The sequence below is a fragment of the Numenius arquata genome, chromosome Z (genome assembly GCF_964106895.1).
Source record: "Numenius arquata chromosome Z, bNumArq3.hap1.1, whole genome shotgun sequence".
Lineage (NCBI taxonomy): Eukaryota > Metazoa > Chordata > Aves > Charadriiformes > Scolopacidae > Numenius > Numenius arquata.
In genome coordinates, this window is record NC_133616.1 from 37,082,473 (window position 1) to 37,104,848 (window position 22,376).

Genomic DNA, 22,376 nt, shown 5'->3' on the forward strand with positions numbered 1-22,376 from the left:
AAATGTGCAGAACAAAAAGGCAAAAATTTGTGTCAATTTTATACCTTATCCATAATGATAAAATATTATGAATAATTTATGTTCAGGATTGGATATTCCTGCATCATATTTTGCTCTCTGATATACACATATTTCTATTGCATATTCCCCTTTAATTTATTGCTCCTGTGACATATCACACACACTTTTTTTGTTTTTCTTCTTTTTCCCCAGTGCACCGTAACCTGTGGACAAGGACTCAGATACCGAGTGGTCCTTTGCATTGATCACAGGGGGATGCATACAGGGGGCTGTAGTCCTAAAACAAAGCCACACATAAAAGAAGAATGCATCGTACCCACTCCCTGCTACAAACCCAAAGGTAATGAGGCAGAAGGATTCTCATAAATTTTCAGAGCTCTTCCATGTTGAGCAGTTTTGTTTTGTTGCTGGTGGCACCATTTCCACTTGCACCGAGTTGTGAATTTACACTTTTAAATTCCTATGCCATTCCTATTCCAGTCTGCCTGCTAGCAACTTGGAGTGAATGCTGGCCCCTTCCTCTTTCTTACAAACTCTGGGGTTTTCACTGTTAATTTGTGATCCAGCAGACCAAGCAATATAAATGTAAATTGGACCATGGTGTAAGCAGGTTTGACCTCACCTTTTGTGTCTGGGATAAATTTGTCCTTTTTTTCAAAAGGAATGAAATATATAAATACCTTCTATGATAGATAAATGTAACCGTAATTTTAAAATGCATTTTCATAACTTGGAGCTTGAAATAGGTCAGAAGCAAGCATTGTATATCCCAACATGAGGTTCCTCTTACTAGCAAAGCTGCAAAATTTGGCAGACTGTTAGAGCTGAAGCATCTTATAGCAAGGAGTACTCACGATTTGTATAGAAATGTTTCTAGACTGGGCCTCAGACAGAATAATACTGGGGTAAATCCCCCACATTTTGTTAAGAGAAGGAGAAAATATTTCTGCAGCTCTTTGGAGGTTTTTATGGGATGGGAATGTTTAAAAAAGTCCTGGAGACTGTATTGGATTAATGGGCAGCAACCAGGTGCATCAGACAGAGGTATTAGACCATTTCCACTGGTATATGAGCGTGCATGTGTTTGCGTGTGTGTGTATACAGCTCTGTTGACACAACCTCTGTGTCTGTATGCTGACTAACTTATGGAAACTTCTGGGCTACAGCAATGCGGGTGAGCTGAATTTCCCTAAACTGGAGACTTAAGCCCCACCATAAGAAGAGATCAATTCCTTTTAAAAACTTAATTACTACCCTGATACATATTAAGAGCATTTATTATGAAGCCCTGTGAAATAGGAATGATCCGTGACCTCATGCTGATCTGAGCATGATCTGAGCTGATCTGAGTGCTGATCACCTCACTGATCCAAGATGGAACAGTGAAATTTTGAATTTTAATTTCTGCAGTCAGTGGCCGATGATGGGTGCATTTGCCAAGTTTCAAGATGCCAGTTTACCTGGATCACGAGAATTCACTGTTTCTGCCAGCCACCAAAGTGGTGAAACCCAGATACAGGACATCTGGAGAGCAATAGCTATGTTGGCACTGTGTTTTGCTGCCAACGTAAGCTCACTCCCTTCAGATGAAAAAAAAAAAGGCCCTGTGACTGTGTTAGCATGACTCTGAGCCTCATACAGAGATTCAGTGCGTTTGGAGTCAGCCAGTCAGTTGGCTTTATGGGGCTTTATGTCTTTATGGTGTTCAGAGCACAGGTAAAGCAAGATCCTGCCTGCCTGCAGCACGCAGTGTAAGCAAAATGCAGTTAAGACACCAAAAAATCAGGTGTTGCAAACCACCCACAACTGGCTTCTGCCTAGGGAACCTGAGAAGGGTGCAAAACCATCTAGGAAAGCTTTGCTTGCCTGCCTGTGTCAAGAAGCCTCTTCCCATGTCTGGGAACAAAGTAAATTGCTGTTTGCTGGTAGCCCACCCTTGCAAAATAGCGGCATCGTTACCCTGGATAAACTCTTATGCCGCCCTTTGCACTACATACGTACATGACTAATTTCTCATCGTAGGCAGTTACCTCTTCCATTTTTTCCCATGGGATGGAAAGTCCTACATGAAGCATACTGTTCTGCTTGTGTTTAATTTTAGTCCTCATCTCATTTCTGCAACACTCTCACAGCTGTCCCTCCATAAGGCAAGCAGTAATGTTTGAAGACCCATGTACCTGAAGGCTGAATCGTGTTTTCAGAAGTGATTTGGACCAGATGATATCGAGAGGTCTCTTCCAATCCAAATTATTCTGTTCTATGGAGATGGAATTTCCATAAATTTGTCCGTTTTATTTCGCAACTCTTTCTTTTCTTTTATTTTCGCAACTTTCCTCTATTGAATGTTTTAGTCTTCGCCTGCTTTTTCCCTCTAGTTCTGGTTTAACATAATGCATAAAAACAATCTTCCTAGCTGACTGAAGCAGCAAGACAAAAAATGTGGAATTCCTTCTTCTTTTAACACGCTGTGCTAAACAGAAAAAGAATGCAAATAATTCATGTCATTTATTTCATTTTGGTTTATTCAAGTGCTGAGGCATTTTCTCTTACACCAATAATGGAAGAAAAATGGATATCCCTGGATTAAGTAATGATTTTCAGTTTTAATAGAGAAGGTGTCTTCACCTAATACAACTTTCTGTATAGTATAGGATTTAAATGTTTTTACTGGAACTGTTTTTTAAAAGGAGAGATTTTACTTTAACTTCCAAAGGTAGAAATTCCTCCTTGGCTTATGTTAGGAGTGCTTTCTATTCTTTTTTTTTTTTTTTTTTTGTCAAAGCATACTGTACAACATCAACATTTCTAATCCTCTAACTCATTTTATGGTGTAGATGATAATTAACTGCACCTTTAAAAAGAAAAGTTATTTAAACAGTCACATAACAGGCAATGGTACACAAGAGCTTTTGCTTTTTACAAGCACTTGCATCCAAGCAAAAAAAAGCACAGGAGTAAGACCCGGCTTTCCAAAACCCATAAAACAAGCTGCAGAACATATAAATAGAAATATCTCCAACATATTTTGGATAACAAATGTGGTAAAATATAGATTAAACTAAGAGCTGTGCTGGCAAATATTCATCCTTAAATGGCACTAATAAATATGTTAGAGTAAGAGCTTGGCAAGCTATTTGTAAGAGAGGCATAGTAACTCTATTACTGTCCCTTTTTTCCTCCTTTAATAACTTGCTACAAGGAAATTTGCTTGACTAAACTCGCAGTAGCTGTGAAATCAAGTTGTAAGTTGTTCTTCCTCTGTGGTATAACTGACAGTCGGGAAATTTCATGCGTGGATGTGAAAGGTTTGCTGTTGCGCACAACAGAGGCACAGAAAATTCCTGTCTATTCTGAATGGCATTAGTCTGCTCTCATTGGCGAGTACAAAGCTGTGCATTATATAAACCTGAAAGACTTAGGTGATTTGTGAGTGGCAAATAGGTCTGGCCCTGGTTCTCCTCAGTGGTCTGAGTCTCACTCCCTTTTATTCGAGTTTTTTCCCCTGATCCTAGCCCAGAATGTTTTGTTGAAATGCAGAGCTCCTTCTCAAATTATAGTGCCAAATTTGCTCTTGCTTTATATCGCTGTAGAGCTAAAACAGCTCCACCACCTTCAACTCAAATATTCCACTTTGACACTGCATGAAAGTGGAGTTTGGCTCTCCAAGAGGCATGGCCCTGGGCTCCCCGGAGCAGAGCAGCTCATTACGCTGCGTGCACATCCTGGAGGGGAAGAAAAGCAGCTCTACTGTTTTCCATCAGCAATGACAGAAAAAGTATCAAGCTCGGTTTTTTTAAATCCACATAGCTGATGAACTGATAAGCTTAAAGTTGAAAAGTATAGTGGGGCTGTTTTATTACGGTTTCTCTGTTTTTCTGCGGTATCGCTCGTTAAATCTGGGTTTTTCTTCCTTTTTGTAATCTATCAAAAACAAGCTTAATGTGTCTTCTGAAGTTCTAAAATTTAAGCGTAAACACAGGGATTTTTATACATTTTGCCTTTGCAGTGTCAATAGAGGCCTGTTACACTTGCAAGGCTCCCTCCAAAAAATACTTTCCAAAGTGCCTATTTTTACAGCCCAGTTGCATAGTCTGAAAAGTGACTTAATTTGCCTTTCTGGCTTTAGAATGCCATAGCCCTTCTAGCTGCAGCAGAGACCTATCCGGCCATATAACCTTCTAAATGTTATAGTCCAGGTGACGGAGGAGTTTCTCTCTCTCTCCTGCTCTCCTTTCTCTCTCTTTCTTTTTGTGCTCAGCTTCCATGTGGATGAAGGCACACGTGCATCACAGGGATGCTTGGAGAGAGAGGGGAGGCTGGCACATCTAGCTGTGTTGCTGCATGCTTCCTATTTTCACATGCTTGTGTTTGTTCTGTAGAGAAACTTCCCGTGGAAGCAAAGTTGCCATGGTATAAGCAGGCTCAAGAGCTGGAGGAAGGGGCAGTGGTGTCTGAAGAACCATCGTAAGTCTTAAAATTTTGCTTACAACATATTCTGGTGATGTGGGGATCTGGGGCTTGCGCTGACCTAACATAATCTCTTGAAATTGTATTTGGCTTTCATTTGAGTGTAAAGGCTAAACCCAACCCTGTGGCAATCCAATGGGCCTAAGACTGTGTCACACTTCAGTATGTGTGACAGAATTCAAATCCGCAAATGCAGATTTGATTTGAACAAATAGATAAATGTTTTATTTAAGGTCATTTCCAATAATATAGTGGGAGTCTGTCTACCTACGTAATTATATGTTCCCCGCTACCACTGTAACTCTGCAGCTTGACACCTTTATTTATTCTCACAATACCCTTGTGAAGTAAGAGGTAAAACACAGTGATTATTCCCCCTCACCTTTCCGCCCAGGAAGAATGTGGTGGCAGCAAACAAAATGAATTAACTTTAGCAGAAAATAAACTAGAAACCTCTAGCCCTGTCGTTTGGATTGCCTTATCATCACTAACCTCCCCATGTCAGGGATTTTCCTCTCCCTGCTTTTCTAGCCACTTATGGTCTTTACCATCTTTGCAAGATGGATCTCAGTCAGCACCTTGTACCCCATTAGTAGCTCTTCCTCCTGCTGCAAACCCTCTTGGATGGTGGATTGGCCTACATACCTACACTGGCAGTTTCCTCACATTTGGATTCCTGAAACGATGGGAACTGTACATTTCCCTCCTAAATACATAAAATCAATTCATTGTGTCCCTTAAATGTGACTTTTTCTTTTATCTTTTGCTACTTGTTTGTCTTCTGTTTTGTGAAAAGTAATACCATTGAGTTAGAAAGAGGTGGAAGGTGCAAAATAGTTACAGGTAATGCTGAAGGAAAAAATATTACAATAAAAAGCCAGAAAAGAACACTTCCACTTAAGATTGATACCTGACTTTTTAATAATATATCAGTAAGAAAATCTAACTGTATGAATCCAACCTGTTGTAGCCAGGTTCTTCACACAGTGCTATTGAAAATACAGTTTAGCGGGTTCTGCATGGGCTCCATTTCATTAATAGCAGGAGCGTAGAAGAAGCTAGAAACAGTAAGTGGTTTTAAAAAACCCTCAGAATTTCATTCAGAATTGAGTTTTATTGTCATTTACGGATAATTAATCTTCCTTAGTCCAATAAAATAGCAATGAAAAGGAAGCTGCAGTAAAACTGATGTACCGTATAAACCTTTAGCAATAGGCTGAGAAATTAAAAATATTGTTGTGATTATGGTTTGGATTTTTTAGTCTGGAACTGTGAGAAATGCATGCTATAATAGTAACCTCTGTACACAGCTTTAATCAGTATCCAGTTCCTTGTGGCTGAGCACATGGCATTTTTTATTGCAACTGCAGCTGTGTATTAGCCATTGTTCGCTATGCAATATAATTGCAGGTTTGGCATGGTTAATTTGAATTGAAGTAATTTAAAACTGGAACATGGAAATAGAGCTAGAGACGTGTAATAAAGCCCCCAAAATAAAAATTATTTTAATCCAGCTGACATAAGTATATATAAATGCATAGGTATACATACATACATGTATACAAACGCATTTATACACATATATACAAATGCACATATACATATGTGTGTATATATATTGATAGCAGCTATCACATGTAATATGAGATGTTTAACTGTTCCCAGAGTTTTGAAAACTTCATAAGTTGATTCATACAGTGTCAAAGTCTAGAAAATTCAGTACTTGTGAACGTACTCGTTTTTCATTTGTAAAAGGCAGTTTATTTTTGTGTGTCTTTTCTTGTGACTATGCTAAACCACTTAGCTAAATGTACATTTATCAAACTGTAAATAGCCCCTGGAAGAATACATAAAAAAAAGATGTATTATTAGGAAGTTTATCAGAAGGAATAATACTGATATGTGGTCATACCTGGAACAATTTGTTACATTAAGAAATTTTTTAGATAAATTTTGTGAACAATGTTGATAGTCCTGTAGAAAAAGAGTATAGTAATAGATATATAAGTATATGCAGCTTTAAATATTAAAAAGAAGGGGGTTGTAAGAGAATAGGCATAACCTGCAGAGAACGATGAAGAGGCTTTTGTTTATCATGACGTGTTTTGACAAAATATTCTGGAAAACCATATGGGTATATTACTTGTGATATTAAAACAGACCTTGAGAGATATAATGGAAAAGGAGTTTAAGAAAGTTAAAATGTTTTAAGTGCAGCTATGACACCTCCTTACTTTACAGTTTCACTGTTCTGCTGCAATAAAGGCCCTGTTCTGCAAAAACATCCTAATATTTTTACCCCATCTCATGCAACGCTTCAGTGATAGCAGCAGGATACTAACATATCAGTCCAGGGGGACACAGTCCAGACTAGGTTCATTCTGTCATGGGGTGATATTTTGTGCATTTTTTTCTCCTTGCAAAGCACAACTCTGGGAACATGTATAATCTTTATTTTAGGCTGATGAGAAATCAACGTGGCATTAAATGAAATTAGATTAGTACAGATTGTTATATGTGTTGGCTAACAGCTAAAATAAAGGGCATAAAGTCAGGGTCTTTATGCAGACAGTCCCGGAGCTTGGAAATATCCACGCCTTATGTTTAGTTTGGAATTATTCTTAGTGATAAGGCATGAGGCAGAAAGACCAAATAAAAACTTAGAAAACTTGTGCTGAAAGGGCCAAGTCTGCCTGTAAGCTGAAACAGCCATCTGCATATTGTTCTAGAATATCTAACCTGTTGACAAACCTTGAGCAGTGAACTTCTGCATAAAATTGTTTTGGGTATCTCACTATTAATAGTGTTTTGCATTAATGTCTAACTTTAAACAGTTACTCATTTTAGGTCTTGGTCATTATATTGAAATGTAATGGCATAAAAAGGGAGACAAAACATTCAGAACTCACCAAGATATAATCAACAATCAACTTTGATGCCAGTTTTATAGCATCACTTGTCCTCCTTCAGCTGTGTAGTTTTTCAAATGCACCAGTTAGATGAAAAGCAAGGTGTATTACATGATAATGCACCTTTTGGCCTGTGTTTCTACAGCTCTGAAGAGATACAATGTAATACTCCGTGACCTACCATTCTGATAGATGTAGGGCTGTCACCCACACAGTTTGGCTGGTGAATGTCCTGAATTAGGTGCATGCTAATTATAGGGTTGGCTTTAAATGTTGGATCAAGCACTGGCTAGTGGGTGACATCATGTAATGTGGCCAGCTATTATGATGATTGTGAATTTGAGCAACTAGAACATGACCATCAATTTCTTACTGTCTTATGCCTAAGCATGTTACGGTGTGTTACTTTGCTCTAAATATTTCCAGAAAACATACCAGGGGTTGTAAAAACAATTTTAATTGCTTGCTTTCCCTCTCCTGAGGAAGCCATTTCTCTTCTCTCATTCAGCACAGCAGAGCTGGCTGAGTAAGGTTTGAGGGTGGGAGTTGAGCTGAGCACCCAGGATGGGCTTTCTTTGAGACTCCACTTGTCCCGAGGGGGAGGGAATGATGGGCAGAGGAGAAGCAGCATGGAGGGGAAGGGGAACGGTTGTAGAGCAGTAGAAGGCCTCCAGTGGCACAGTAGGCCAGGTGCTGAAAAGGCAGCATTGTGTGTTCATGAGCGTGCTTCTTGAAGCAGGAGTAACAGAAGTTTCTTCAGACAATATATGCTTATATGATTTTCCTATTCACTCTGTATTGATGCATTAACTACCAGTTTCATGACTGCACTTGGGCAGATGTCAGTAAGGACTTATTCTTTTCCTACACTTCCTCTGAGGCTCTTCCTGAATTTTCTTATGCTACCAAGTCACCGGCCCCATTCTCCCCTACAGACAGGGACGCTCTCTGTAGCCAGCCGACCATTCCTCCCCTACCCCTACCCCTCCTTTCTTCCTTATCATTCTTCACACAGAAAGAGCAAACCCCATCTATAAGGAACTTTATTGTTTTTCTCAAAGTTTATTTTTTTGGGGGAGTTTAAAAGCTAAAGCTGAAAATTTTCAGCAGATTTCTTCTACTCACTGAGTTCTCATATTTGTGAATCTCTGTATTGCTGTCTTGTGACTTTTGTGAATTTTTACTGAATACAATTTTTTTTACTAAATTGCATACTAGGAGTTATAAACTTACACTTTTTTCAACATTGTCCTTTCACCTGTAATTTTTGATCATTCTCTAACATGCTGCTAAAGCAGCAGATGCCTCATTTTCATTCCATCTGCGTGGAGTGCCTTCCATTATTTATTTCTTCAGGAATTTCTAAAGGAAGCAAGTCTTACAGTTTATTTTTGTCTGTATATGTCTATCTGTCAGTTGCCTTCCTCTTCGCTCAGTAATGTCTGAATTTATTCCTATTAACTGAATTTGACAGAGGTATAAAGTTATCACAAAGAATTTTACCCTTCTGTCAAATTTGGTTGATATTTACCAGGAAATTCAGCGGTGGTATTTTCCATATGTTTCACTGAACTAAAGGACTAGGTAGAAAACTGACACCATACAGTTCCCCAGTTGAAGGAAGAGTTTCTAAAGGAGTTTGGTCCTTAAAAGATACCAGAGAACCCACTTGGGCACTCAGACTTCAAATATAAATCCATGTTAAATTGGTCTTCATCAGTTCTGCTGCTCAAAGAATTAATCATAACCAGTTCAGCCACTCCAAGGCTAGAGGGGTTAGTTATGTTTGTGTTGTCTGACCTGCTGTACCCCTACATGAGGTCAATTAAATATTAATTGCTGACAGAACTACTTTGAAATACTCTAGGTTGGTAAGAAAACATTGTAGTCTTTGTTAGGACAAAGTTTTAAGGTGAGAAGTCCTTGCTGTCCTGTGTTGTCATACATATTGTTCTCCTACTGCTGTCCATCTCTGAAGTGACCATTCACCAGGCCTTAGAAATACGTTATCTGAGGGAGCAGCCACAGTATCTCTCTGTCTGACCTTTTTCACTGGAGCTCATTACAAGAGCACAGCATGACAGCCAGAGTCAGAAAGAGCAGCAGTCATGATTAAAAAAGCATGGGTTTTTCTATGTATAATGAGATTGTTTTTATGGGTGGTGGAGGGGTTGTTTAAAAGATTTCTGTCTCTAATTCTTGAAAAATGCTTTTGTATGTTAACACCATACACAACTTTTAACATACTGCCATAAATAACCCTGGTGCTAGCCATAAAAAGAAGGGCCGGGGGGGGGAAGAAGGCAAACAATAATATCTGGATGCCAGATGGCACCATCGTAGTGATGGGGGCCGATTCAGTAAAAAACAAAAGGAAATTCCTGACATGCATCAGCGGAGGGGACAAAGCCCTCAGGGAACTGAATATGGACAGAGAGGCCAGTGTGACAGAGTCACCCAATATCTCTTTCGTACTTTTCAGTAGGTATTTATGTTTCCAAAGACACGTAAGCTATTTTATTTTGGTTTTCCCTGTTAAATAGTTTCCATCATGATGTTTGTACCTGTTTCACAGGTTAGTAAGTAATTTTAAAACTTCCTACAAATGTTTTATTTTAAAAATAAAGCATGTTATGATTACTGGATTGCCAAAAGAAGTAGTGAGGACGTACACAGATACTGTCAACTGCTATGTTGTTGCTTTTCCTCTTCAGTGTTATGCAGTGAAGAAGAAGAAGAAAGTTTAGAGAAAATTCTCCATATTAAGATCTAATGGCAAAAAAAATTAACCTATATATGTGGTTGGTCATAGGGAAGATCAGAAGTGCAGCAGCCTAACATTAGGTAATGATTTCTCCCCATTCATTTAAGGAGCCCCTTTAGACAGTCACCACTACTTAGGATTTATGTGTAATATCTATACAGGGCAGAAGCAGTTATCTTTCCCTGGGTACAAAAGCAGTGGTGGATTTATGGAGACCACCAATAGTATGGAATGATTGGACACAAAGCTGAATGGAAAGATCATCTTCAAACTAAACTGAAGAGGAACTGTAGAGGGACAGATTGTAATCACTCAGATTGGTATTAGACCTATGCAGATGGTCCTGGTGCCATTATTCTTACAGATGGAGCCCTGAGATTTTATTGACGAGTGGTCATGATCTCTGTTTCACTTCTCTGAACAATAGCACCAGCAGGTACCCAGTGCCATGTGTGACCATCCTGTGGTGTTACCCACACCTTAAAATCTACGGAAAGGAGGCCTCTCCTGGAGAAAAAGGACAGGTTTGCATTTTAGCTCAAGATAATGAGCTTGGAAGTTTGAGCTCATTTCCCAGTTCTATCACAGAAAATTTTTAAGCCTTTGATCATGCCACTGAGCATTTTATTTCACCAGTAGTATCTGATTTTAGATGCCTTAATTAGATGGGTGTCTGCCCCTTTTAACACTCCATCTTACTGGTATGCGCAGTTCTCAAAACCTCAGACTTTGTCTGATCCATGGATTTACTCAATGATGGATTAAGATAAAAAGGATTAAGCAATAAAAATTTAGGGCAATATGTAATTAAGTAGCAGTGAAGAAAATAAGACATTTTTCTCCATAGCTCAAAAGACGTCAGTCTGTATACACACTTTTTCTTTGCTTCATAACACATATCGTAGGAATCATAGTCCTAGAAAGAAGAGGCTGTGGCTATGTACATCAGGTGTTCTGGAGACCTTCATAAAACTTGGCAGAGCCCTCCACCTCTCTCACCCTGAACCCACTATGACCTGCTATAGAAGGCTTCCCATTACTGAGCATGGACTCTATCTTCGTGTTTCTCTTCTTCTGACTTCCCCAGTTATGTATATATTCCCCTATACAAATGGGAATATACACCAGTCCTTAGCTGTGCCTGGAATTTGAAGTAAAAAATATTATGCCAAGACTAAGTACTGCCATTGTCATAACTGTTCTCAACTTAAATTTTGACTTGACTTTTGCTACCTTTGTATGCAAGTGATCATTGTGTAGCACATTTTAGTCTACAGAAGCTAGACTTTTAAATACATTCCCTTTATATAGCTCAGAGAGGAAGTGGTTTTTTTAAAAAAAAAAACAAAACACTAGACACTGTTGTCTGAAAGCGGCTTTCTCATCTATGAATGTGAATAATAATATCTACAATGCAAACAGTCCTTGCAAAATGGAGCTGGGCAAGTAGTATCTCCCCAGTGTGTTCATGTGTGGATCAAATTCTGTGGACAACTGCAATTCACTTGTACTTGCAGGTCCATTGGATGCACAGCCAGAGGGCTGGACTGCTGTGCATTTCACAGTTTGACCAATGTTTTGTATTAAGTGCTTTACATACAAACATGGTAAGGTGGTTTTGCTGTCATATTTAAATTTCCTTAAAATAGATTTTCAGTGATTGTAGTGCACTACGAAAGCAATGAGCCAAAACTGGCTCAGTACCGCACCTGAATGACTCCTGCAGAAGTCCATCAATGTCAGTGGCATTACATTTCTTGTCTTCTATTCCTAGAACACATTATGCAGCCCAGTGCAGGCTAATGTGCATATGAAAAATGGTGCAACAATAGTCCCTTCAGCTGAACACAGTCTTTTGCAAATTGTGAAACCTCAATAGCTAGCAAAAACCACTGAAAAATACCATGCCTCTTTTAAAGCCAGAGCTCACTATTTCGCAAGGGTGTTTGTATAGTGGGAAAAGGTTGCTGGTCCATCAGCACAGAAGTGCCCACAGGAAAAAAGTACAGGCATTTCTGTACAAGCACCATACATTTTTAAACCCCAGTTTTCTTTGTAGAGTTTTCCACCTTTAATTCCAACCCTTTTCCACTTGAGACCACTGCTGCCCATGGAGGTGCCCATGTAGGGGGTGTTGACAGGCAGAGGGACCCATCAGGCATTCCACAGCTGAGTTGCAATGTAGTCAGTGCTCCAGCAGTTGAATAGCAGTAGGCACAGTTAAGTCAGTCATAACACAGCAAGGTCATGGTTTCCCCTCCTTAGAGCTTTCACTTCTCCACCTAGTAGTGAATCTCTCTTAAACAGGAGCAAAAGACTCCTTTTTAAAATATTCATCGCAGCTCTCAGAACACACTACTGTATTTTTCCTTTGGGCTATGTTTGCTGTGCAGAGGAATAAAAGAAGAGGATCTTTGATGCAATAACAGCATCCTAATCTGAGAAGTATGCTGAGAGCTATGAAACACTCAATGTGATATCTTTGAGGCAAGAGATACCTTTTTATTTTTCACTTTTACAGCTGTTAACACAACTAGGTTCTAGCTGACCACTACTACTGCCACATTACTAGAACTAGCTATTGCCTTTGTCTTATTAACTCAGGTTGTTATTGTAAGGACTATTATTACAGTGGTATTTAATTAAACAACAAGCAATGACAACTGAAACACTTCCATCATTTCCTGTTTTCTTAAAAACCTAATTCTCAGTAAATCTATTCTACTACTTCCATTTTCAAAGACTCAGGTGTTAGCATACAGAAAAGCACAATGCTGTGCAGTGGAAGATGATACACTTCCTGCAGAATAAATAGCTTTAGACCCATGGAACTGACTGCTTATTATCCACATACTTTTTATGTTTTGTGCTCACCATTTGGCAACATTTATCATTAATGACCACACAAAGATATTTGAAAGCCTTTGTAATTTCCTGGTTTAGGATGATGGAAAATTCAGAACCATTGTATATTTATATTATACGTTCACATTACAGAAATATTCAGTATGTAATGACAAGTCCTATACGGAGATTTTGTTTGCAGGGTTTTCTTGTTTTTTCCCCCTTTTTTTGCTGCTTTCAACTCTTTTGATTCTACCAATTCTCTCTTTAGCAGCCAACAGTTACATTAGAATTAAATTACACTTCCAAATTTATCACTTAAAATGTAGAAACTGGGCCTAGAAAGCTGAATAAAATATAATTTCCTGAAAGTATTCCAGTGTTTTCATTATGAGTTGCTGACTAGGGTAAAATAATATGTGGCATTTATAGATCAAGCCTCATTTCTAAAATGATCCCTTCTGCCTTAATATTGTTTTTACATTTTGTGTCCTCTTTCTTTTGTTCCTTGTTTGTATGTGTGATATACATCATGTGTAAATATTCTGAGCATAGGAAGTATCTGTTTTTCTAAATGAGTAATTTTAATACCTGGCAAAAGATCATCCCTTCTGGTTTGGAATACAGTGGCTCTTCAACAGAGTTACACAACAATTCACAATGTTTAAAGAAAGCTTCTGATGAAGACCAGTGCTTTTTTTTTAATAACTTGATTAGGATTTCTAACACTTAGTTTCTCAGGTCAAGAAGCTACACCTTTAAACTAAACAAAATATTTAAGTCATAGTAACTGACATGAACTGTTTAATCTGTGACAGGAAATTTTCCACATCAAAATAGTATTATAGCAGTTGCACAGTCTTAGAGAAAACAAGATAAGTGGCCCACCTGTACTGTTTAAGACTATAACCCTTTCAAAATGAAGGATATCATCTTTGAAACAAGATCAATCTTTTAAGATAAGATGTCTGAGTAGGGAAATTGAATCACTTTGCATCATTAGTTTCTCAAAGGCTTTGCTCCAAAAAGAAATTTTGTGGTCTTTGTAGCAGCATTATAAACAGTTTCAAATGTTCCAATAATATATACAGTCCATTTCTTTCCTTTGTATTACTTCCTGTGTATAGTGCTAGTAGTGGATATCAGGTTTATAACAGGATGTTATAAATACCCACAAAAAGTGGGTAAAGAGATGCACACTCTCTGCTCTACGAGACTATGCTGTCCCAGTCAGGGACCCCGGTACATACATGCTGGGGGGGCACCAGGTTCCTTTCTTGGGTTTGGATTCTTTTTTTAACCCCAGAGTGAAAGGAAAATCATTTTGTCAACTACAGAAAGGCAATGGATGAAAGAGAGAACTGTGTAAAAATACTTTCAAAGATGCTGATCACAAAACGAAATTTCCTTTTTCTTCCTAGCAGTCTGTTCATGGTATTCTCAAGGTAAGAAATGAGTTTTCTATAGCTTAGAGTAGCCCTAGAACATAAAAGAGACAAATGTTTGTATTGCCTTCAGCCCTGGGCAAAGCTGTCCAAGTCTGGTGTCCAAGTCTGGTGTCCAAGTGGTGGCTTATTGAAATGAAGACCAAAAGGAGAGAAATCTTGTCAATGACAGCAACGTTTTAATCAAAAATACGTCCCTAGGCTCTAATTTATTTGATAAATTTAGCTAATGCACATGATTAAGTGCTGAAAGACACTAGATTTCTGTCAGGAAATTGACTCTATGACAAAACGCTTTCTATTCATTAGATTAGCACTCAAAAATATCAGTAAAAAAAAATTGCTGAGTTTGAAGGAGCTGACAGATCCCAAACACTTACTGTTAATGGGAGAGCATTATCAATAGGAATTGTTCCTGTGAGGTTCTTAAGGGATCAATGCCAGATCCAACTACTTGCTCTTCTGTTCCAGCCCTTGAAGTACATCTACAACCACTGTCTTGCCTGTGGCAGACCGTTTGGTAGAATGGCCAATAGAGAAGACAAAACAGTCATACAAAGCTACCTGAATCACCCTGTAACCTGGATTCATTACTGCAGTGCTTTAATATCACCGACATCGGGCATCTAAGCATAAATAATGCAGGTCATGGAATACCCTGGAACCACTGTTTCCAGAAAGATTTAGGAATAAACATAGATCATCAACATGAGCTCAGCAAAACAAGGTGTGCTACATTTAAACAAGGTGGTAATGATGATTACATGTAGTTGAATGTGACCCTTTTGCTTGATGTGACTTTGAGTAAAAAGCTAAGCCAATTTCCAGCACTGATTTTTTTTTTAAGATGTTGAAAAAGTGGTGACAACACAGAAAAACTGAGAAATTATTCCATTGCTGAGGAAAACAAAACAAACAAAAAAATTGAATTGTTTGTTTTTCTTATTGTAATGATGAATGCAAGATGCTTTTATTAAAGTAAGTACGGGCTTTCAGAGGCAAAAATTTGGAGCATGTAAGGGTTCCTAATCACTGGGACTAGAGCAACAGCCAGAGAAAAACAGAATATAAATGGAACAGTGTTTGTTTGTTGTTTTTTCTTTATGAGAAGGAAAATTAACAGTACTAGGGGGAAAAAAAAGGGTGGCTAAAGAAATGGTGGGTTTGTTATCTTTTTTATGGTTTCAAATTAGGTCTTAGAAATGGTTACTGCTATACAGGAACAATGATTGAAATTATTTTCCCTGTAATACTGCAACTAGCTGGTAACAGCAGCCTGTTTTATACTTACTAGTGACATAATCATGATATCAAATAAGGAAAAGGTGATCTGGGCTAAATACTAGCAAAAAGTAGCTAGTGGAATCATGATGCACATTGGGAGATTGCAGAATGCCTTGCACTGAGACATTTTGGTATCAAGGCAGGTGCTCTAAGTGTGCATCTTTCTTCCTGGGTATAAGGAGACACTCCATGAGTACTTGAGAGCCTTTCCTCTGTTAACTTTGAGTTGTCAACAATATGTCACGGCTCTTATGTGTATTTCATAATAACCCTATGATGAGGTGAAGCATTTGTTTCTCATTAAGCAGAATTTGGTCTGGACAGGGCTATACTGCTTTTGCTTGTCTGGCTGTTTGTGGATATAACTTGCTTTTCTTTCTTTTTCTCACAGGTTTATTCCTGAGGCTTGGTCCACCTGTAGTGTCACCTGTGGAGTGGGCAGCCAGGTGCGGCTTGTGAAATGTCAAGTGCTCCTCTCTTTCTCTCAGTCTGTGGCTGACTTGCCCATTGATGAATGTGAAGGTCCCAAACCTGTGTCTCAGAGAGCCTGTTACAGTGGTCCCTGCAGTGGGGAGGCAACTGAATATACCCCAGAGGAAACTGAGCTGCTGTATGGCAGCTTGCAGGAGTTTGATGAGCTCTATGACTGGGAATATGAGGGCTTTACACAGTGTTCGGAGTCCTGTGGAGGAGGTAAGTACAAAATGTTTCTATGCTGGATTTGCTTTCCCTCTTCAGGTGTGTGCTTTGCAGTTAACACCCACAGACATGCTGCTGTTTAGAATCATAGAATCATTTAGGTTGGAAAATACCTTTAAGATCATTGAATCTAACCATAGGATCATTGAATCCAAATGTATTTGAAAAGGCATGGATGAAAACTGTGGAAAAAACCCACATACAGAACATATTTTAGCCCAGGACTTGCAGATTCCATGCTCAGACTGTCACCAAGAGTGATCAATGTATCACATATTTCTGTTTCCTTTTATCAGCTGATCACTCAAAAAGGCACTTGGGCAAAAAAAGACTAGTGACACAGGCTAAGAATCAAGTGTCATTTTTAGTTTTCACGTCTTGATTTGTAGTGTTCAAGTATAAACATGTTGAAGAAAACTGTCCTCCCATAGCAGATGCATTAGATTATTGATATTCTCAGGGCTCAGCTGGTTCCCGAACTCCTAGCACTAAGTGACATTATATCTGATTCTGGTGCAAAAGAAAACATATGGTAAAAAAAGCACTAATGGTGTGATTATCTGAAGCTAGCAGGCTTGGCACTTGGAGTGTTTCAAAGTTAATCAAGGTCTCAGGTTCCACATGTGATAGACTATTAATGCACAGATCTCTGATAACTCTTTTTTTCCCTTCATATAATCATCATTTTGCCTATCTAGTTCTGAGAAGTATGTCGATTCCAGTATATTTTAAATTGAACCTAGACTGCTCCAGCTGCTGTCTTTTTACATTATGAGTTTCAGACTATTTAAAAAGGGATTACTATAGATAAATACAGACAGATACTATAGAACTGGAAACCACTCAGTGCTTTATGAATGATTAATAGTGTGATCTGTACAGATTCACCAGTAATGAGTTACAAACTTAAAAGGCACAGTTAGTAGAAAGTAATGCAAAGGTTTTCTGTGCTTACTTTTAAATTGCTGACAGTAGTCAGTGTACAGAGCAGTTCACAGAGAGTCGACAATCCATTGCCACTATTTTTTTGTTTCTTAAATAAAAAATATGACACTAGTGAATGCCAAGTGGTGACAAACACTGGCTTTACAGGAATAATATATTGAGGTTACTAGTGAGCAGTAAAAACTTGTCCCACTTACACCGTGAATACTGAAACCTGAATAACTTCTAGAAATATCCTCTTGAAAACAAGTAATTTATTTGAAATAGTGACTATGTGTGTATTTTTCAAGTATAACTCACAGAGACTGATATGATAGAGACATTTTTGCTTTATAAATTTAATCTCTTTCAATTGTCAGCAAAAATTGTTAACCAAGACTTCTTTATGCTTGACATTAACTCTGAATTTTCCAGATTAGCAGATGCTAAGTCAGACATATTTGTAGCCATAGGTGCAAGACCAGTCAAACTAATTTTATTGGTTTTGGAGTCTCAAGAGAAGAAATTTGATAGATGCAGAAGTAACCTTTCACCTCCCAGAAGTAGCAACCAGGAGGAATTAGTTAGTCATTTAGTCTGCTGTTAGTGGCTGCATTTCCCAGAGCTGTCATCAAATATCATGTTACAATTATTCTATTCTGGTAGATATAAACACAGAAAACCTCATTTGATGGTATTTTGAAAGTGAACTTAAACTGCCTAGATTCACGTCCCACTCTTATGCCCTTTAATATTCTGATTTCCTGTTGAGAACTGATTTCTTTTTTTCAGGGAAAACAATTTTAAAGCAGACAGCTTTTTGTTCTGGTAATATTGTGCAGCAAATAATGTTTAGAATTCAGTTACTTGGCAAATAAACTTCCTGAAGTTCATATGCTTCTTTTGATTATCTCTGTACTGTGGAACTTCTGATGGATAATCAAAGGCCTTTATATTCTCTAAATGTTGAATCATCCAACCTTGATTTAAAGCTTATAACCATTTGCTGCATTGACTTATCCTATTGAACAGAGGGACAGTTGTTATCAGTATGCTGAGACGTGTCCAGTGCGAGATTCAAGAAGCTAAAGAAAGTGTTTCTGAGCACACTCGTTTGCTGCTGGAGCAAGCCAGATTTTTTTTTATATTTTTTTTAAGTCACTGGCACAAGCTACTAGAGCCAGAAACTTCTGTCAATACATAGTCTAGCAACCACAGACTGGCTGAATTCAGGCATGAGACTTTTTCTTCAATACGCAAGCTGTCAGGCAAGATTACTGGTCCTGCCAGTACCTTTAAAAGGTAAAATGTTGTGAGAATCCCTGAAATGAAATTATAATGAGTGGAGTAGAATGCTGGTAGGATAGACTAAAATTATTGGAAATACAATCAGAGATGACTTAGGTGACAGGAAGAAGAATGGGAAATGAACTCACGGGGAGGTTTGGGGCAGGCTGAATACTGAAAAGTGAAGAGCAGTGTTATCAGAGCTTGGCTATATGAATTTAATAAAACAAAACCATCAGTCTGAGAAACGGAAAACAGGCTGAATTCAAAGCCTTGCAGTCAATCACTTTTGGATAGCCAACACTGAAACAGACAATGCAAAAGTGTTAAGGTAGTTGATAACCATTGATCAAGTGCTCATTAATGACACAATTCAGAGAGGAGAAATTGAAGCTGTGGAAGTACAGTCGGTTTACAAAATTTTGATCTGAAAAGAAAAACATCCAGCACCTACAGATGCTGTGCAAGCTGTATCCTAGGCAAATAGAAAGATGTTGCCAGCATGTGGCAGGACTCAGTGGTTTCTTTCCAGAGTTACTTTACTGATTTCCGTACCTCTTGGTTACCAGTCCTTCTCTCCTACCTTCTTCAGATTGGTATTTCTGTCAGGCCTGCATAAGTGATCAATGCAAAGTAGAGACTTGAACATAGTGCCATTTCCCATCGGGTAGAGAACCACCTCTGTTCTGCAGCCGGGAGCAGTCTGTCCTGGGGAATTCATATGCCTCTGTTTGCTGTACACACTATGATAACATGCTCAAGTGATTGAACTGGAAAGATGCAGAACATGACAGGGTAGAGAACATATTGTTTATGTATAGAAATTTCATTGGTTTCTTTTCCTAGAAATAAATCACTACTATTTGTTATATTCTATCAATGAGCTATCCTTTTTACAACTCTAAGTCTTTTGGGGGATTACTTGAATAGTAAAATGGCTTGAAAATATGGGTTCACCTTGTATAGAAGGAAACTCACAAAATGTTGGCTGACTTCAGGGACTTTGGTAATTTCCATGTTGATATCCAAGTCCAAAAATGTCAAATTTCTTTCTTCTTTTCAGCACCTTGAGTAAAGTAGAGACACTGCCTATTCTTGAGCCATAGGCATGCCCTGAATATGTTTGCACACATAGGAACCAATAAATTGCTCAACATGCCACTTTGCTGTGGACCTCTTCTCAGCCTGTATTGAAAATAAGTGGAATGAATCCGTGAAAAATTTCAGGGGTACAGGAACTAAGATGAACTAAGTATTTTGGTACTGTTGAATAATACGGTATCATTGTTTGTCTAATGACATGTGGTTTGGCATTAGAAACAGCAAAAGGTATTGTCAGTTACACTGCTCTTGGAGCTATTCAGGCTCTTCAAGTGCTATTTCTTTTAAACATTGGTGTCTTCAAAAGAGTGTGAGATATTTTTGAAAACTAATTGTTGGTTTTGAGAAGATGATGCAATTGTTATGAGTTCAGCTAATCTTTTCCTAACTCAGGAAGTAGGGAGGAATGTAAAAAGCATACTTCCACTTTGCTTGAACCGCCATGGATTAGATTTTTAGGAAGTTCAGCCCAATTATTATCCTCAGACGCCCGGGGGAAGAAGTAGATCCTCGCTCTCTAAGTACTCTTTCTTGTGGCATGTAGTGTTGCAATCCCTGATTTTCTAGCTATCTAGCCTTGTGATCCAAAAAATCTGTGATATTCCTACCTTACTGATAGGAAAAGTGTTACAGCATAACTGGTATGCTGAAGAGTACATAAGGAATTTGGTATCACCAAGAATTTCCTGAGTTAAAATATAATCCTAAATTTTTCCTGCTTCTCTCTTAGTCCTAATAGCTACCCTTGTTCTGTCCCAGCTCTCAGATATACCTTGTAGGTCTGCCTCTTCAGTGTAGGTGCAGGTCTGGGGATGCAGAAGAGTAAATGAGAGCAGCTGAATTGTCTGACCTTGATTTATTTTACTTTTGCATGTATAGCAATCATACTGTTGCTTATAATATAGCATGACAAAGTCAAGGCCATCTTCACAGAATCACAGAACAGTAGGGGTTGGAAGGGACCTCTGGAGATCTGGTCCAGCCCCCCTGCCAGCACAGGTTGACTTAGAGCAAGTTGCACAGGGTCCTGTCCAGGCAGGTTTTTAATATCTCTAGAGAAGGAGACTCCACAGTCTCTCTGGGCAGTCTGTTCCAGGGCTCTGTTACCCTTAAAGTAAAGAACTTTTTCCTTATGTTCAGAATTCCCTTATGTTTCCTTATCTTCACACCTTAGCCTGCTTGACTGACAAATATGCAGCCGCACTGCACTCAGAGAGAAAGTATGAGTCACTAGGGAGCACTGGGCAATTTTCTGTCCAGGGACGGTAAGTGGTGAATGAACCTAGGGACTTTTCACTGCAATCAAGACACTTAGTGATACTGAAAGAAAGGGCAAGTAAAAGCTCAGCATCCCAGATGCTGTTTTGATCAGGTCATCTGCTGGCCAGCTGGGGAACAGGATGCAAAAGGTGCAGCAAGCAATGTATAACTGTGTCTGGAAAATTGCAAGAGTTGCAGATGAAGAGAGAAAAGGAGCTGCGATTTTCCCTGCTCAGTCAGGTACGCTGTGCTGAGAAACATCCCCCTTTGGCAGACGTTGATACCATACTCCTCACAGACTGTCAGGAAGAGCGCTTGGATGTGGGCAGCAAACACGTCACTCCTGAGAGGAAAGGAGCCTCCTCGCTCCCTGCAACCAGGGCTGCAGCCCCTGAGCTGGCAGCCCTTGATGTGAGGCTGTGCTTCCCCACACACAGCCAAGGGAGTGTCTCTGCCCTCGGCTGCCCCTCGAGTACAGAGAGCTGGCTGTGACCATGTGTTGTTGTGTGTAGGTGTCCAGGAGGCTGTGGTGACCTGCCTGAACAAACAAACCAGGGAGACTGCGGACGAGACACTGTGTGTAACCAGCCGCCGTCCTCCACAGCTGCTGAAAGCCTGTAGCCTGGACCCCTGCCCCCCAAGGTAGGCTTCTTGTATCTTATCACCAGGCATACTTTTTTTTTTTTCCAGATTTCAGAGAGATGCGACCACTGATGAAGCTGAGAAACTGATCTTCAAGCTCCCCATGAATCTGAGATCATAGAATCATAGAACCCTTTAGGTTGGATAAGACCTTTAAGTTCACCAGGTCCAACTGTTAACCTAGTACTGCCAAGTCCACCACTAAACCATGCCCCTCAGCACTACCTCTACACATCTTTTAAATATGTCCAGGAATGGTAACTCAACCTCTTCCATGGGGAGCCCATTCCAATGCTTGACAACCCTTTCGGTGTAAAAATTTTTCACTATTTCTGAGCCAAGCCAGGATGCCAGGTAGCCTTCTTGGCCACCTGCAATGTTCAGAGCTAGGGATGCGTGGATCTGGGTATTACTGAAGTGGCTCTCCAAGTATAAGAGTAAAACATGCAGACAGGAGCCTGAAATGGCTCTTCAGGTTACACTACCACAGATGCAGCTCTCTGGCCTCAGCAGATCTGTGTCATTGAAGTGAGCAGAGATTATGTGAGTGAGTAAAACTCTGCTGCCACGCAAAGGTAGTAGACCAGCACAGCCAGGTCGGTGGTGTTATTGCAGGTGAGGATACCCAGGCCAGGGGTCTTCAGTCTTGTCCAGACATCATTCAATGGATTTTGAGGAATCCATGACAAAAGCAAAACAAACACACAAGCATGGGTGATTGTAGCCCAC

General features: G+C 39.3%; 1 protein-coding gene across 1 annotated transcript in view; it reads left to right on the forward strand.

Annotated features, from left to right (window-relative positions):
* ADAMTSL1 (ADAMTS like 1) overlaps positions 1-22,376 on the forward strand; it is a 425,741-nt gene that overhangs the window by 329,038 nt on the left and 74,327 nt on the right. The window contains exons 13-16 of the mRNA XM_074166017.1: positions 214-361; positions 4,401-4,485; positions 16,126-16,427; positions 21,518-21,647. Of these exons, the coding sequence (XP_074022118.1) occupies positions 214-361; positions 4,401-4,485; positions 16,126-16,427; positions 21,518-21,647 (665 nt within the window). The remainder of the gene's footprint in view (positions 1-213; positions 362-4,400; positions 4,486-16,125; positions 16,428-21,517; positions 21,648-22,376) is intronic.